Here is a 17,728-nt window from a genome sequence, read left to right on the forward strand (position 1 = left end):
GAGTAGCAGGCAGTTTACTCTGGGCACCTTATTCATCCAAGCTACTCAATACTGCCCCCCCCAGTCCCAAAGAAGTTAACTAGTGATTATGTTAATATTAATTGTTTTTTACAAGATACATTTAATGCTAGCTAGAACCTTACCTTGGCTCCTTGCTGCACTCGCATAACAGGTATTCAGTCTGCCACGCAGTCTCCTCGTGGAGTGCAATGTAATTGGCCATGATCGGTGTCCAAAAATGACGATTACTTGATGTTATGAAAACTTGAAATCGGCCCTAATTAATCGGCCATTCCGATTAATCGGTCGACCTCTTCTAGCTATACAGCCTGATAATCCCTGTGATTGTTTAGACCTACATTCATGTTTTTTGTGCAACAGTATCTTTTTTAAATCAAAGAGAAATACGCAAAGCAAGAATGTTAGCTACGTGAAGTAGCTAAGAGAACATTACATGTAGCCAAAGATTATAGGGCACCCTAAGAAACACTTGTCAACACTTGGTTCCTACCCATCCCAATAACTCCTCCTTGGCATTTTCATTTGTTGTCAAACACTGTATTCAAAATGCCCGCTATTATATTATAACTATAGAATTAGAATAATCATTATATTTTCATGATTCCAACAGTTCACCCAAGTGTTTTGCTCTAAATCACAAGTCAAATCGCAATTGCAATATTTGGTTAAAAATAAGGCCTAGATTGTTTGCCCATATCGTGCATCCCTAAGCGGCAGTGTGGAAATGATCTCAAATGAGTGCAGGAAATGCAGAAATTGGAAATGCTGAAAATTATTTTTGGTTGCAGTTCAATTGAACAGTATAAAACAATCAGAATGGAGAAAGACGCAATGAAATCACTGAGAATGTATGTGTTGCCACCCTAGGGTCACGCACTACTCATAAAGCAAATTTTGAACATTCATTATTCAAAAACATAAAATACCCTGATATGATATTCTGGCCAGAAGTGTAGGACTCCCTCTCTTTCACTCACCCAGCCAGAGACTGTTCAAACATTTAGAGATGCACTTGTCGCTTGCCTAGCGAAATGATAGTGTGGGAACCGGGAAGTTTGTTCTTCTGACTGTGTGCTTCTAAAACTCTGTCTGGAGGGTTAGCCAGTGATGGCTCAACTCGTCTCGACCTCAGAAACTAGAGCCACTGACGCTTGCCTGACTCACTTCTCTTAGGGCCTTATAAAATCGGTTTTATTTTCTGCCCAATTCCTTCTTTTTTTTTTAATACCTTTTTTTTTTTGTTGCTTTCACTCAATCACACTTTTTTTTATAGAACATCCAATATTAACATTTAATTGAGACTATTTTTGGGGAAAGCCATTCCATCTATTGGAAGACAGTCATTAGTTAGCATCATTGCTAACAGCTACACAAAGTGGTAGATACACACACACACACAGATGGGCATTCCCGCGCCAATGCCTCTTCAGAAAAGATGAATTACTTATGCATCTTGTTCGTGTCTTGTCATAATCTTGGGCAAATACGTGTTCTAGTTCAATACATTTAGTTGACTACCTACTAAAGTTACATCTATTTGGAATATTGTTGAATTCCATTTTAATAACTGGATTGTGTGATTCCGTCCGCATTCACCGCGTCACGGGTTTTATAGGGCCCTACGCTCTGACGAGCCCAGTCTAGACCTGTCTGGTCTTACTCTTTACCATAAGGATATAGGCCTAAAGCCTTCCAGCCTAACTAACTAGGCTAACTTCATCATGTTGCCTTGTCACTGTCACCTGACGCACATTCTATAACTTTAAAAAGTTAGCTAGACATTAACAGCTCGAGTTCATAGCAGCCTCACTATACGGCCAAAATGAAATTAACTTTGATATCGCAATTAGATTAGACAGCTCTGTTCCCCGGCTCTGAGCACCAACGTGCTGACTAACTCCTGAACTGGCTGCTCCTTTATCTGGGTCATCAGGCTGTGCTTCTGCCTCTGCCCCCTCCCGGGAGAACAGCCCGGGCCTCCTGATTTGATCATGTTGCAGAATTCTGAAATGGAGCTGAAATAATTGAGGTGTCCCAAGCCTTACATGTTCCTGTTGATGTAGCCCGCTTTAAGGTGAAGACAAAGAAACAGTATCGTAATGCATGCCACTGTAATACAATGCGTTCCGGGCTGCCTTTTACAGCCTCAGTCTGTACCTCCTTGTGGTTGTCTTTCCCCGAAAGTGCAAGTGCAAATGGACCCTGCCGTCGATTAGGAGCTGAACATAAAACTGCCTCGTAACGCCGATGATTAGATTATCATTGATTCTCACATAAGCTGTGTCTGGCATGATCAATACTGTGTGTGTGGATCAGTGTTTCCGCTAAAGTAATTTAGCTGTGGCGCTGTGCCACTGCAAATGAATTGCCACCACGCTCCAAAAAATATGGAAAATTAAGAAAACAATTCTGTCGAGGCGCACTTTAAAGATGCTAGAACAGTCTACACATACCTTTTTGTGACATGAAGTGGTTTCTGTGAGAAGTACAGGCAGGGGGCTTGTTACCGGGGATGGACTTCTATGTTACACTACATGACCAAAAGTATGTGGACACCTGCTCGTCGAACATCTCATTCCAGTATCATGGGCATTAATATGGAGTTGGTCCCCCCCCCCCCCCCCCTTGCTGCTATAACAGCCTCCACTCTTCTGGGAAGGCTTTACACTAAATGTTGGAACATTGCTGCGTGGACTTGCTTCCATTAGGCCACAAGAGCATTAGTGAGGTCGCGTTGTGCTTGTCATTGTGAAAAAGGAAATGGCCTAACCCTAACTGTTGCCACGATGTTGGAAGCACAGAATCATCTAGAATGTCATTGTATGCTGTAGTGTTGAGATTTCCCTTTACTGAAACTAAGGGGCTTAGCCCAAACCATGAAAAACAGCCCCAGACCATTATTCCTCTTCCACCAAACTCTACAGTTAGCACTATACATTGGGGCAGGTAGCATTCTCCTGGCAGCTGCCAAACCCAGATTCGTCCGTTGGACTGCCAGATGGGGAAGCGTGAATCATCACTCCAGAGAACGCGTTTCCACTGCTCCACCCCATTGTGCATGGGGATCTTACAGTTGTGTGCGGCTGCTCAGCCATGGAAACCCATTTCATGAAGCTCCCGACGAACAGTTCTTGTGTTGTTGTTACTTCCAGAGGTAGTTTGGAACTCGCTAGTGAGTGTTGCAACCAAGGACAGACCGATCCCGTTCTGTGAGCTTGTGTGGCCTACCACTTTGCAGCTGAGCCGTTGTTGCTCCAATACGTTTCCACTTCACAATAACAGCACTTAGTTGCCCGGGGCAGCTCTAGCAGGGCAGAAATTTGACAAACTGACTTGTTGGAAAGGTGGCATCCTATGACGGTGACACGTTAAATGTCTCTGAGCTCTTCAATAAGGTAATTCTACTGCCATTATTTGTCTATGGAGCTTGCATTGCCATGTGCTCAATTGTATACACCTATCGGCAACGGGTGTGGCTGAAATAGCCAAATCCACTAATTTGAAGGGGTGTTCACTTTTTGTATATATACGGTATCTTTCAACCTTTATTTAAGCAGGGAGTTAGCATTGAGACTAGGGGTGTGAAGGTTTAAACATTAAAACTTTTAAACAAAGTTGAGATCCTTAACGTTAAGAAAAATCCCTAACTGATTTTTTTTGTTCATTTTTTTTCTCTCCACTTTAGTTGAAATCACAATTCAGTTATCACAAAAAATATTATTTACCATGTTATAGCCGCTAGGCTTTAAAGGCCTGGGAAGTTGTGTAATTCAAGTAAAACCAGAGAGGAAGAAGCAAACTTTAGGCTACTTGGTGAATATGCAAGACAAGACATTGCGAAATTCACATTACCAAAAATGTATGAGTACCCTTCTGCCTTCTTTTGCAGTCTTCGGTCTGTTGCGTGTAGAATATCATGGCAGCGTTTCCCGAACTTGGTCCTCGGGACCCCAAGGGGTGCACCTTTTTATTTTTTTTGCCCTAACACTGTGCAGCTGATTCAAATTATCAAAGCTTGATGATTAGCATATTTTTTTAATCGGCTGTGTAGTGCTAGGGCAAAAACCAAAACATGCAAACTTGTGGTCCCGAGGACTGAGTTAAGGAAACCCTAGCCTATTCGTGGCACTGATGTCTTCGGGCCAGTCTTGCAGGCACGGGGTAGCCTGATATTCCTTTTTGCCTCATATGAAATTGCAGAAGGCTTCCGGTAGCCTGGATCAATTTATGATTTTCAGACAATGGAATGCGGCTATGGGATGTCTGGTAGGATAGGCTACACTACGTATTTTTTATGCCGACATGAAACCCTCTCTGGTGATATGACCAGACATTTTACTTACCTGTAAAAGAATGCCTCTTCTGAACCGGGACTAAAATCCATCACTAGGCAACCAGAACTGTCAATCAAATAATTGTGCGCTGACGCATGCAGCCTGCTGCCTGCGCCCAGACCACTCTCTCCTACAAAAGTACTTTAAAGTTAGTTAAATACCGTGACTTACCAAGACATTCAGTATAAATAAACACAGCATAAAAAAACAGCATAAAAAACAACACATCAATCAGCAATGTTTATTGTTGTCAGGGGGAAAAAATAGATAATATTTTATGACAGAGCAGAATTCTACTGTCGGAAAAGATAAAGACCTGATACAGCATTTATTTTATTTTTTAATCGTCTGAAAAGTTATCGATTGTCACGATCAACACGTAGCAGTGTTCTATGTCTGTAAAGGTTTACAGTAGATATAACTTCATTGCCCGGCCTTATTTTCCGAATTGACTGACCTTCATGTCTTAAAGTAATGATGGACTGTCGTTTCCTTTTGCTTATATGAGCTGTTCTTGCCATAATATGGACTTGGTCTTTTACCAAATAGGGCATCTGTATACAAACCCTACCTTGTCACAACACAACTGATTGACTCAAATACATTAATTTAACTTTTAACAAGGCACACCTGTTAACTGAAATGCATTCCAGGTTTCTAACCCATAAAGCTGGTTGAGAGGATGCCAAGAGTGTGCAAAGCTGTCAAGGCAAAGGGTGGCTACTTTGAATAATCTCAAATATAAAATATATTTTGATTTAACACTTTTTTTGGTAACTACATGATTCCATATGTGTCATTTCACAGTTTTGATGTCTCCACTATTATTCTGCAATGTAGAAAATGGTAACATGAAAAATCCTAGAGTGAGTAGGTGTGTCCAAACTTTTCACTGGTATTGTATACACTACCGCTCAATGGTTTGGGGTCACTTAGAAATGTCTTTGTTTTCCATGAAAACATACATGAAATTAGTTGCAAAATGAATAGGAAATATAGTCAAGACGTTGACAAGGTTATAAATAATGATTTTTATAATTTCAGTGAAATACGGAACCGTTCGGTATTTTATCTAACGGGTGGCATCCCTAAGTCTAAATATTCTTGTTACATTGCACAACCTTCAATGTTATGTCATAATTACGTACAATTCTGGCAAATTAGTTCGCAATGAGCCAGGCTGCCCAAACTGTTGCATATACCCTGACTCTGCGTGCAATGAACGTAAGAGATGTGACACAATTTCACCTGGTTAGTATTGCCTGCTAACCTGGATTTCTTTTAGCTAAAATATATACTTCTGTGTATTGATTTTAAGAAAGGCATTAGTGTTTGTTTTAGGTACAGTCGTCCAACGATAGTGCTTTTTTTCCGCAAATGCGCTTTTGTTAAATTATCCCCCAGCGTTGCATCGATTATATGCAACGCAGGACACGCTAGATAAACGAGTAATATCATCAACCATGTCTAGTTCTAACTAGTGATTATGATTGTTTAATGCTAGCTAGCAACTTACCTTGGCTTCTACTGCATTCACGTAGCAGGCAGGCTCCTCGTGGAGTGCAATGTAATCAGGTGGTTAGAGCGTTGGACTAGTTAACTGTATGGCAAGATTGGATCCCCCGAGCTGACAAGGTGAAAGTCTGTCATTCTGCCCTTGAACAAGGCAGTTAACCCACCGTTCCTAGGCCGTCATTGAAAATAAGAATGTGTTCTTAACTGACTTGCCTAGATAAATAAAGGTATAAAAAAAATCGGCGCCCAAAAATTCCAATTGTTATGAAAACTTGAAAACAGCCATTCTGAATAATCGGTCGACCTCTAATGTGTACTGACCAAGACCAGATGGAGAGCACACGTTACACTGGTTTTAGGGTCTCTGCACTGGCTGCCTGTGAGTTTTAGAATTCATTTTAAGATTCTTCTATTGTATTTTAAATGACTCCACCGTTCTGGACCCCAATACATGACATGTCATACATGCTTTTAAGTTCTCTCAATGGTTAAAAATCCTTCTTTAACCTGTCTCCTCCACTTCATCTACATTGATTTGAAATGGATTTAACAAATGATCCATTATTGATGTCACATCTTTCACCTGGATTCACCTGGTCAGTATGTCATGGAAAGAGCAGGTGTTCATAATGTTTTGTACACTGTATTTTGTAGTTGGTTCCAGCAATGAGATGCTTTAAAACTAAAAGTGGATTTACCTAGTTCGGTGGAGACCCGGGGAACCTCGGGTTAAACATCTTTGTGAAAGGGTTTGGTGTCATGTTTATATATTTTAACAGCAAAGTTGGGTAAGTCGGAAGCTTGTGTAAGTAGAGCTTTGTAAACAAAAAGGGAATAATTACGAGACCTACGGTACTTTAATGAAGACCAGCCAACCTTTTGATACAGGATGCAGTGGTGAGTATTAAAACTGTCCCCTGTGATGAAACGAAGGGTGCTATGGTAGATGGCATCCAAACGTTTAAGATTAGTGGCTGCTGCAATCTGGTAAATGGTGTCTGGCAGGAAAGTTGACTACAATCGGTGAGGCAAGATCTATTTAAATATTTGCCTTTTAACTAGCTCGTCCGTAGTTAAAAAAAGAAATAAAAAAACTTTGTCAATCCAAATGCCCAGGTATTTATGGGCGGGAACCCAATCGATGGAGAACCATCCAATGAATAACTATGGTAACGATACAAAATAACAGATGAACTGGAATCACATTACCCGAACAGATAGGCCTACATTATATTAACTTGTTTGTACAAGTTTTGGGGACTTCAATTTAATTAAATGGATGAAAGCTAGTTAAAAGATCACGTTTTGGATCTCGCTAATGATGAGCTCAATTGAGTAAATGCAGATAGGCAACCTCATATTTGTCTATTTATTACCGCTACACTAAAACATGCTGGGTTGTTTGGTTGACCCAACTGCTGGGTTGTAGGTGTTGGGTTTTCTTTGAAAAGAGCCAGGATGGGTGGTTGATGCGTTATAAAGACATGACCCAGCAGGTCAGATCAGAAGACTGGAGGTGTAGTTTAGTAGGGGCGTGGCTTTCCACCTGTGTAAAATGTATTCCTGTTCTTTTGTATAGTTATCACATGTTAAGGTTGAACATTTTTAAATGTGTGTAGCTTCAATGAGACATACAGACCTATGAGTTCCCTAAAAACATATGCAAATCTCATTTTTTGGGATAAAATCCAGCATGAAAGTAAGAAACTGTTGGTTAAATTAACCCATGTTTGGGTAATCCCAACAACCTAACATGTTGGGTTATTCAGGCAACTCAACTGGCTGGGTCAAAGTAACCCAGTGTGTTTTCAGTCCAATATTTACCCAGTGCTGGGTTACCAAAGTGGGTTGTTTTTAACCAAGCATTTTTTCTTCTTCTCTATGCTGCTTCAGTTGGGCTAAAGGTGATAATGCTAGTGTTTTCCATTAGCACCGGCTGTCGCTAATCAGCCGGTTACATTGTCCACTTCATATTAACCAGGCTACTTTCCATTTTGAAAGTTTCAATTCTCTAGTCCGTCGAGCCCTCTCCAGCTCGAATGAACGATATGCGTCTTCTAGTGATCTATTGATAGGATGGGCGCCTGTCAGTCACCAAGCGAACGATGACAGGGAAACGCAGCAGCGACAAAGAGGCGACGCTAGCGGTTTCACTCTCTCGCCAAAACCTGTCAAAAATGAAACTTTCTGATGAGGCAAAGTTAATGCAGTGCGGGCATCTAACGCTTTGTGTAGCCATTAGCGAGGATGCTAATGAAAACACTCTTCTGGTAGATGAAGAGGCTTTCCCAAAGACCGTCTCAATTAAATGTTAACTACAAGTTAACAAGTTATGCTTCCCTGGCAGAATGATATGCTAATTGTTTGAATTTGTTTTGCAAACTCTACCATCACGTGTGCACTACAAAAACAGCTAGGTGAGCACTTCAAATAAACAGTAACTACACCCAAAATTCCTCTAGATTCTTCCCAGACCTCAAAAGTGGTCTCCTGATGCGGTTTAAGCATTGCTGTGGACTTGTGATTTTTCAGAGTGAGAACGGGGAAACCTGAAAAAAAATCGAAACCTTAAATTGTTCTGTTTTAATAAAATACATAATTTGAAAAACATACATTGTGGAAATTCATATCTTGCAGTACAACTGTAAATAAGACTCATCTCAAGAGAATAAGTTTAAATGTTAACAGGTTTGTTGTCTTAGTAGTTCTCTTAGTCCTGATCGTGTACAGTTCATCACTTTCCTTTACTTTTCTCTCATTTTGTTACAGCCTGAATTAAAAATATATTCAATTCTTATACCATGTCATGTTGAATACTCATTTCTGATTATAATGCACAGTATATCAGCACGGTAGAATTCAATGTCTATAGTTAATTTTTTCATGTTCTATGTTTGAGCTGCTTTTCAAAGAAAAAGTCGAATTGAAAACATTATTGGTATTGTTGAATTTGATTTTCATAAAAGCAAGCTAGGACCGATGGTTTGGTTAGCTAAACTAGCAAGTCGGTTTGGTTACGAAGGCGCCTACTGTAGCTATCTAGTACAATTGCAAGCTACTTCAGTGGATGTTTAATGCAATTATATTGGCAAATGGACACATTTCTAGCAGCAAATGTGTTAAATTATAGCCATGGTATAAAAGGGATAATCAACTCAGGGTTCTGTGCTTTCTCTGGAAAACAATGCAACTCCCTGGAAGGTCAGTTCCTCTCCGCTAGCGTGTTGTGGAACACACCTTCCACGTCGTTCATTATTTTCCAGAGAACGCATAGCCCCTCGTTGACTCAAGACATTTCCGATGTATTTAAGTATTCAACCCCTTTTGTTATGGCAAGCCTAAATAAGTTCAGGTGTAAATATGTGCTTAAAAAGTATTGTATGTTGCATGGGCTCACTGCGTGCAATAATAGTGTTTTAACATGATTTTTAAGTGACTAATAAAGTAATACTGCAAAAAATGTGGCAAAGAAATGCATTTTTTTTTGTCCTGAATACAAAGCGTTACATTTGAGGCAAGTCCAACACATCACTAAGTATTTTCAAGCATGGTGGCTGCATCATGTAACAGGTATGCTTGAAATCGGGCACGGACTAGGGAGTTTTTGGGGAGATAAAAATAAATGGAATACGGCAATAAGCAGAGACAACTTCCTATTGGAAAACCTGGTTGTCTGCTTTAGAACAGACACCGGGAGGCAAATTTACCTTTCAGCAGGACAATAAACTGAAACACAAGGCCAAATCTACACTGGAGTTGCTTACCAAGACAACATTGAATGTTTCTGAGTGGCCTAGTTACAGTTTTGACCTAAATCGGCTTGAAAATCTAGGGCAAGACTTGAAAATGGCTGTCTAGTAATGATCAACAATCAACTTGACAGAGCTTTTAGATGGAACAAAAATAAATAATGGAGAAATATTGTACAATCCACGTGTGCAATGCGCTTGGAGACTTACCCAATAAGACTAATCTGTAATCGCCGCCAAAGGTGCTTCTACAAAGGATTGACTCAGGTGTGTGAATACTTATGTAAATTAGATTTCTGCAATTACATTTTTTTAATACATTTCCCCAAATTTCTAAACGTGTTTTCCCTTTGTCATTATGGAGTTTTGTGTGTAGATGGGTGAGGTAAAAAAATATATATATTTAGGCCATTTTGAATTCAGGCAGTAACAACAAAAAAAGTCAAGAAGTAAGAATACTTTCTGAAGGCACTGCAGGCCAGACCTAGACAATATCCAGAACAACTTACAATATACTGAATTCATACATTTTCGGTCATTAAAATTGTGAAGTCATGACCTTTCCTACACAATACTTCCAATCTGAGAGGTAAACTCATATTCAAGTATGCAATTCTAAATAAAACACTGCAATTCTTGTGCTAATAACATGCCTAATAATATGGGCCATGCAAAGTTTACCAATATGTTATTGGGCTCATTTCTCAGTGTGGAAATTTTATTTTAGAGGGTGTCAGCATAATTTATTTTAACATATTTTTGTTAGAATGTCCTTTTAAATGGTCACCAGAACTGAGCTTCTCAGTCCTACTGGACCGTAGAAATCCATCTACTCCGTGACACCCCCCCGCCCCTTTCCATAGGAAACACTGGCGTGGATGTTTGTGTGTTCCACATCCATGCTCTACAGATTAAATTAAACTCTGTGGTACAGAGTAAAGACTATGCACTCTGAGGATTACCGAAGTCCTGCCGTTGTAGAGGAGACTGTTTCACCCAAAGGCTAACACGAGCTGGGGCTCTAGTCGGTGTGTTTATGGCCCCAGATTAGATGTGGCATTGCTTTCTCCCCGAGAGGCTGCAGCATCTACCTCCCATTACACTGTAGATTTGCATCCCAGCCCCGCAGCAATTAATCGGAGGCTCCTGATAGGCACTCTCTCGGGTCTCCCAGTGGCACCTAGAGGGTTCGAGTGCCAGCACCTCTTTCTGTCTCCCAGTGGCACCTCAGAGGTGCAAGGGCCAGCAGGCAGAGATGACGTCATGTGACACAGTACCACTTTGGAGCTGACCTACTGGGCGCTGTGCTGATGACCACTGCTGCCATAATGGCACACACTGTGTTAAGGCGGCTAGCCCCTGATAGCTACAGTACAGTGTGGAAAATGAGAGCAGACCTGTGTGGCCATATTGCAAGATGCTCCATTAGTCGGAGAAATATGCATATGCTGGATGCTTGAGTCTCCAAATCGTCACAAGGCTTTTAGTAATCTATGTGTTATAATCGAGCAGGCAGGCAAACATGTTATAATTGGACAGCAGTGAAAGTGGCCCTTCTGCAGATTAGGTCTCACTGTAGCCCGATGAATGGTGCAGCCTACTTGTCACGACTGTGAGTTTATGGCTCATCTGCAACTGAACCTTGTCTGTTGCCAAGGTAAACACGTACTTGTTCACACTTTGTATTTTGTGATATTATGTGTCCGTGTGAAATCTCATTCTGAACTCCATTCTGTAATGTTAGTCCTATCGGGGAACATAGTGTTTGTGGTTTAGTGTGCAGGCCTAGTTGATAGGCCTTCAGCCAAACAAGCCGTATCTACCAATATGTAGCAGTGAGGACACTGTACTCTCTGGCCTTTAGATAGTCTAGTTCTGTCCTGTTTGTGTTCTGTCGCCTTGTCCAAGACTGGTGTGAACCAGCATTGATTAGTTTGTGTTCCATGCCTTTATTTTGTCTTTGGTCTGCTGGAGAATAGGCTACTTTCATTATTTTCTGATGCATTAGGACTCTTGTTTGAGAACAAATGCCCAATATGTCCTTTTTGGTCTCTCCTCCTGTCCCTGGCTGCCCTTACCATTTGAATCAGTATGTCTTTCCTATCAGCGCTTTGGTTTATCTGCTAATGGTCTGCTGATTGCAAAGCCAAAACTTTGTCGTTACTGTTTCCTCCAACACAGCGTATTGTGATTCTGCAGTCTCTCTTTTTAGAAATGAGCTGTTCAACAGGAAGACCTGTCTCCTTTGTGATTTAGCCTGGGGAAGCCAGCAAAGAGGAGAAAACCGTTAGTTCCTAATGAGGATGATGCCTAAAGGGATGAGATGCTGTTACTATGAACCATAACCTTGTGTCAGCGGTTTTGATACAGTACGCACAGTGCTGCTTATCAGATAGGTTACTGATCTCTGTTTTAGGCTTGTGGAGAGACATGGGGAAAAACTCCTCATCATGATAACACAACCATGTTTAAACCATCAAATAAGCATTATTTGGGGAAATACATTTTCATATTGGCTAGTTTGTATTTGCATTCAAATGTATGTTCAAATTATGTATTTTTGTGTTAACTTAAAACATATGTCACGTCACGCACACACTTGAATTGTTAAGAATGTTTATCCTCGTGATATCATCAGAATTCTGGTATGGTTCTTATTTGGATTATGATGTGAAGGCTGGACTTTTCTGGATGTTTCTTTTTAATCTGATATACTAAGAATGCCAACTAAGTGACCTTAAATATTATCATTTTGACATAGTTTCTCTTTATCGGTTTCAGGTCTTGTTATTCAACATTGGAGGAGAATTTGGAGGCCTTTCATTCTTTGACGGACCTAGAAGAAATGGGCACAACCAGGGCAGTAGCAGCTGACCCATGATGCCACACTGCAGGACTGTGACCAGCCATGCCCTCCTCCCCAACGTTTACCAGAAGGGGCTCCTCTCCACCCGACAGTTTGCTCACATAGGCCAGAAATACAACTACACCATACAAGAGGAACGATGGCAAGGACTTGTTTGAACTATGGCATGCCAGCAAGACAAAGGTCCCCAACATCTGATACCAAAAGGAAAACCACGATCAGGTAGTCCACTCAGATGACATTTTATGAGGACAAAACAAGTCGATTTAACAATTATGATGGTTTAGCGGCTTCACTGTTTCACCATGTTGACGAGGTTGCACCATGGCTGCTGATCCCTGTAGACTAGTAGAGACTCCGGCGCTGAGCTAAGCCCAGTGACCCTAACCCATGATGCAGCGTAACGGTGGCGGGGTGGGGCCCGGCGGCCAGCCGTGGCTGCTGCGGCGCGTACGCCTCACCTGGCTCAGCTTCATGCTCTTCTTCATCCTGGTTTTCTTCCCACTCATTGCCCACTACTACCTCACCACCATCGACGAGGCAGGCGGCCCCGACAAGCGCATCTTCGGCCCGCGGCCTGGCGGCGAACTGTGCGAGACCAAGCACGTGCAAGACCTGTGCCGCATCCGTGAGTCAGTCAGTGAGGAGCTGCTACAGCTGGAGGCAAAGCGTCAGGAGCTGAACGGGGAGATCTCCCGGCTCAACCTGCGCATCGAGGCGTGCAAGCGGAGCATCGACAGTGCCAAGCAGGACCTGCTGCAGCTGAAGAATGTCATCAGCCAGACGGAGCACTCGTACAAAGAGCTGATGGCCCAGAACCAGCCCAAGCTTTCTCTGCCCGTGAGGTTATTACCTGACAAGGATGACCCAGGCCTGCCCCCGCCCAAGTCTGCCCGTGCCTGCCGCCTGCGCTCCTGCTTCGACTACGCCCGCTGCCCGTTGACCTCTGGCTTCCCTGTGTACGTCTATGACACGGCCTCCTACCCCTGGGGCGAGTCTCTGGACCCATTGGTCAAGCAGGCTTTCGCCACCTCGGTAAAGAGCAGCATCTATGTGACGAACAACCCCAGCATCGCCTGTCTGTATGTGGTGCTGGTTGGGGAGCTGCAGGAGACTCCCTCCTCCCCACTCCCGGCTTCCTTGGAGCTGGAGAAGCAGCTGAAGGCTCTACCCTACTGGAGGTCTGATGGACACAACCACCTCCTGGTCCATCTTTCCAGGAAGTCCATGACGCAGAACTTCCTGTACAATGTGAGCACGGGCCGAGCGGCAGTGGCCCAGTCTACCTTCCTGGAGCAGCAGTACCGCGAGGGCTTTGACTTGGTGGTGTCCCCGCTGGTCCACGCCCTCTCTGAGCCCAACTTCCTGGAGGTGCCGCCCCAGGTGCCCGTCAAGAGGAAGTACCTGTTCACCTTCCAGGGCGAAAAGGTGGAGTCTCTGCGAAGTAGCCTGCAGGAGGGACCGCACCAGTCCTTTGAGGAGGAGATGGAGGGAGATGCGCCAGCCGACTACGATGACCGCATCATCGGCACGCTCAAGGCGGTTCAGGACAGCCGCCTGGACCAGGTGCTGGTGGAGTTCACCTGTAAGAGCCCGCGGCCCAGCCTGCCTACCGAGTGGGCTCTGTGTGGCGAGAGGGAGGAGCGGCTCGAGGTCCTCAAGGCCTCCACTTTTGCCCTGGTCATCTCCCCTGGGGACTGTCAGCTGGTGGCCTCTGCAGGCAGTAGCATGAGGCTGTTTGAAGCCCTAGAGGTGGGGGCCATCCCTGTGGTGCTTGGGGACCACGCTAGGCTGCCCTACCATGAGCTGATCCGCTGGAGCGAGGCAGCCATCATGGTGCCTAAGCCCCGCATCACCGAGCTGCATTTCCTGCTGCGCAGCCTATCAGACAACGACCTGCTGGCCATGCGACGACAGGGCCGCTTCCTGTGGGAGACCTACTTCTCCACCTCGGAGAATGTACTGGGAACCATCCTGGCCAGCGTCCGGACCAGCATCCAGGTGCCTGCCGCACCCATCCGCGAGGAGCCCGCCCAGGAGATCCCCCACAAAGCAGGCAAGATGGCCGGCACGGACGCCAACCTGGCCGACAACGGTGACCTGGACCTGGGCCCCGTGGAGACGGAGCCACCCTACGCCTCGCCGCGCTTCCTCCGCAACTTTACCTACACGTCAGCCAACACCTACCAGACCTGGAACCGTGCCCCGGGGCCTTTCCATCTGTTCCCCCACACGCCGCTGGACCCCGTGCTGCCCTCGGAGGCCAAGTTCCTGGGCTCGGGCACGGGCTTCCGCCCCATTGGCGGCGGTGCTGGGGGCTCGGGGAAGGAGTTTCAGGCAGCGCTGGGTGGTAACGTGCCCCGGGAGCAGTTCACGGTGGTCATGCTGACCTACGAGAGGGAGGAGGTGCTAATGAACTCCCTGGAAAGGCTCAACGGGTTGCCCTACCTCAACAAGGTGGTGGTGGTGTGGAACTCCCCCAAGCCTCCTTCAGACGACCTGCTGTGGCCAGACATTGGCCTGCCCATCGTGGTGAGTACTTTCCACCGCCGCTGAATACAAAACATGCCCCCGCTGCTTAGTGCTCACTGCTCAGACTGAACAATATGATTGAATGGGAGAGAGTGATCTGAAAGGCCCTGCTCGTCCTACCCCATTCTGAAATGCAAATAGTGTAACTTGTGTCGTGGCGCAGCAGTCTTGGAAGGCCGTGTGTGTCTGAGAGTGTACTCAAGCACATTGGTCTAGCTGCTGAAACTCATTTCATCTGCTCTCCCTGCTTCGCTTACAACTCTGCAGGGCAGCCGGACAAATTACACCAGCTGATATAAAGTGTGACGTCCACAGAATAGGTCTGTCTTTTAGAATGGAACTTGAACAGAATACTCAAAGTATCCCAATTACACTGTCCTTAGAGATTCCCTCTCTGTAGGGAGATATGGGAGGATAGTTTAATGATCTTGAATGACTAGCCTAATTGGTCCACGCATTTGACAAACCGCATAACTATTGAATGCTATTAGATCATGCCATACTTTCATGTTTTTTGTTCGATGGGTTAGCCTGATAAAGCTGTTGAGAAAGGGGGGGGCTGAGTGGTTTGGACCATTACCCTGTGCTATACTTTCGTGAAATGCCACATTAAATGGATAGTGATGCAAAACATACTGTTTTTGCTCTGTATTCAAAGTCCTCTATCTTGACAAGTTGACTACCGACATGCACACATTCTTGGGATTGTATTAACAGTGAACTAATTAAGAAAATACTCAAATATTTTCTATTTAACACTTCTCCTGTCCTGCAGGTGGTGCGCACGGAGAAGAACAGCCTCAACAACCGCTTCCTGCCCTGGGACGCCGTGGAGACGGAGGCCATCTTGTCCATCGACGACGACGCCCACCTCCGCCATGACGAGATTATGTTTGGGTTCAGGTGAGTTAGAGGGGAGTCTGGGACCAGTCATTGGATCCAAAGCTCTTTGGAGAAAGAAAGTGTACTTTGTTTTGTGCCTCATTGATTTTCAAAGAGATGCATTTTTCTTTGGAACGCAGCAGACCGATGATCTGTCTACAGATATCGACAAGCATCGTGTGAATCGACACTTATTCCAAAAGTAAAAAAAAAAATATATATATATATATATATATATAGTATTAAATAGAAAATAATACTTTATATATATATATAATGAAAAAACGCAAGCTGACATTTTAAAAGCATTTTCAGCTCAGTACCAGAGCATAAACCAAAACATGGCACTAATGCAACTGACCCTGACAGATCAACAAGAGAGAAATGGACCATGTTGACTTTCAAACGCCACATGAGCGTACAGTACTAGACTTGCCTCACCTTGAATATCACATCAGGGCCATGTGCAAAGCTACATTGTGGGATTCAAAACAGAGGAGAGAGAAAAAAGCTGAGCTAGGGATTGTAACACCTCTCAAATCCATAGACGGCGCTCGAGACGGGACATGTTTGTTCATATTTTTAAACCATATCTTGAAGCTATACGTACTTTGTTTCCATTCTTTGTTGTTTGTAAACAATGGAGAAATATAACCTTGGCCTATATTTTTGGGTTATGATAAAGATAGATCATTGCCCCCTAAGCCATTTATTGATAAGTTACATTCTTCAAGAATCAATGGGTAAATATTGATTCTTGACCATTTGAACGGCTTCCCAAAATCCCCGACTGCAGCATTGTCCACAGGTTTTACCACTTTTGCAGCGTGTCCAGGCAGGCACCGTATGAATGGGGTCATTTGTCATGAAGTATCCTGTAATCATTTTTCCCTCACCTAGAACCACGGCTAAATTCCCACTGGGACGTTCTATAGCGTGGGTGTAATGGGAATATACTAGATCTCAAAGGGAAGGGGTTATACTCTTATACGTGCCAAGCATTTTTCATTTCCAGAAGTAGGAGCGTGTCGTCTGATAACAGCATGTAGCTGTTGATACTCCCCAATCAGTGAGCACGTCCTTGTAGTCTCGTGTGCGTCTGTGTGCACGTCCACAAATTATTCACAACAGAACACTAATCTCTTCTCCTTGTAGATTGCCGTCCTCGCTGACGAGCTGTGGAGACCTTTTTGTCAGCTGTATGATTTTCCTTATAGGCCTACATGTACAATACAATATGAATATATTATGGTCGCATTTTGATGCAGTTCTCCTCAGCTCATTCTCCCCAGTATATTGCTGCCTTTTTCGTCATGTTTCTCTTGGTTTGGTTGTTTGGATCAGGGTGTGGCGGGAGGCCAGGGACCGCATTGTGGGCTTCCCCGGGAGGTTCCATGCCTGGGACGTCAACCACCAGTCATGGCTCTACAACTCTAACTACTCCTGTGAACTGTCCATGGTGCTGACGGGCGCCGCCTTCTTTCACAAGGTACTCCCCCTCCTCCCTCCCCCGTCGTGACGCCTTTCAACCCCGTGAGCCCTGACCTCTGCTGCACATAGCTCTGTTCGGTGGTCCTCTGTAGCTCAGGTGGTAGAGCATGGCGCTTGCAACGCCAGGGTAGTGGGTTTGATTCCCGGGACCACCCGTAATGTAAAGTGTATCGGCGACTGCAAGTCACTTTGAATAAAAGCATCTGCTAAATGGCATATATTATTATATCATACAGTGTATTCGGAAATACTTTTTTCCACATTTTGTTGTGCGTTACAGCCTTGTTCTAAAATTGATTAAATAGTTTTCCCTTATCTACACACAATACTGCATAATG

General features: G+C 44.0%; 1 protein-coding gene across 1 annotated transcript in view; it reads left to right on the forward strand.

The window, feature by feature from the left end:
• extl3 (exostosin like glycosyltransferase 3) overlaps positions 1-17,728 on the forward strand; it is a 42,904-nt gene that overhangs the window by 19,063 nt on the left and 6,113 nt on the right. The window contains exons 2-4 of the mRNA XM_036985275.2: positions 12,401-15,017; positions 15,793-15,920; positions 17,244-17,388. Coding sequence (XP_036841170.1) covers positions 12,876-15,017; positions 15,793-15,920; positions 17,244-17,388 — 2,415 coding nt within the window. The 5' untranslated portion in view covers positions 12,401-12,875. The remainder of the gene's footprint in view (positions 1-12,400; positions 15,018-15,792; positions 15,921-17,243; positions 17,389-17,728) is intronic.

This window comes from Oncorhynchus mykiss, chromosome 8, assembly GCF_057628025.1.
Source record: "Oncorhynchus mykiss isolate SJ-2025 chromosome 8, ASM5762802v1, whole genome shotgun sequence".
Lineage (NCBI taxonomy): Eukaryota > Metazoa > Chordata > Actinopteri > Salmoniformes > Salmonidae > Oncorhynchus > Oncorhynchus mykiss.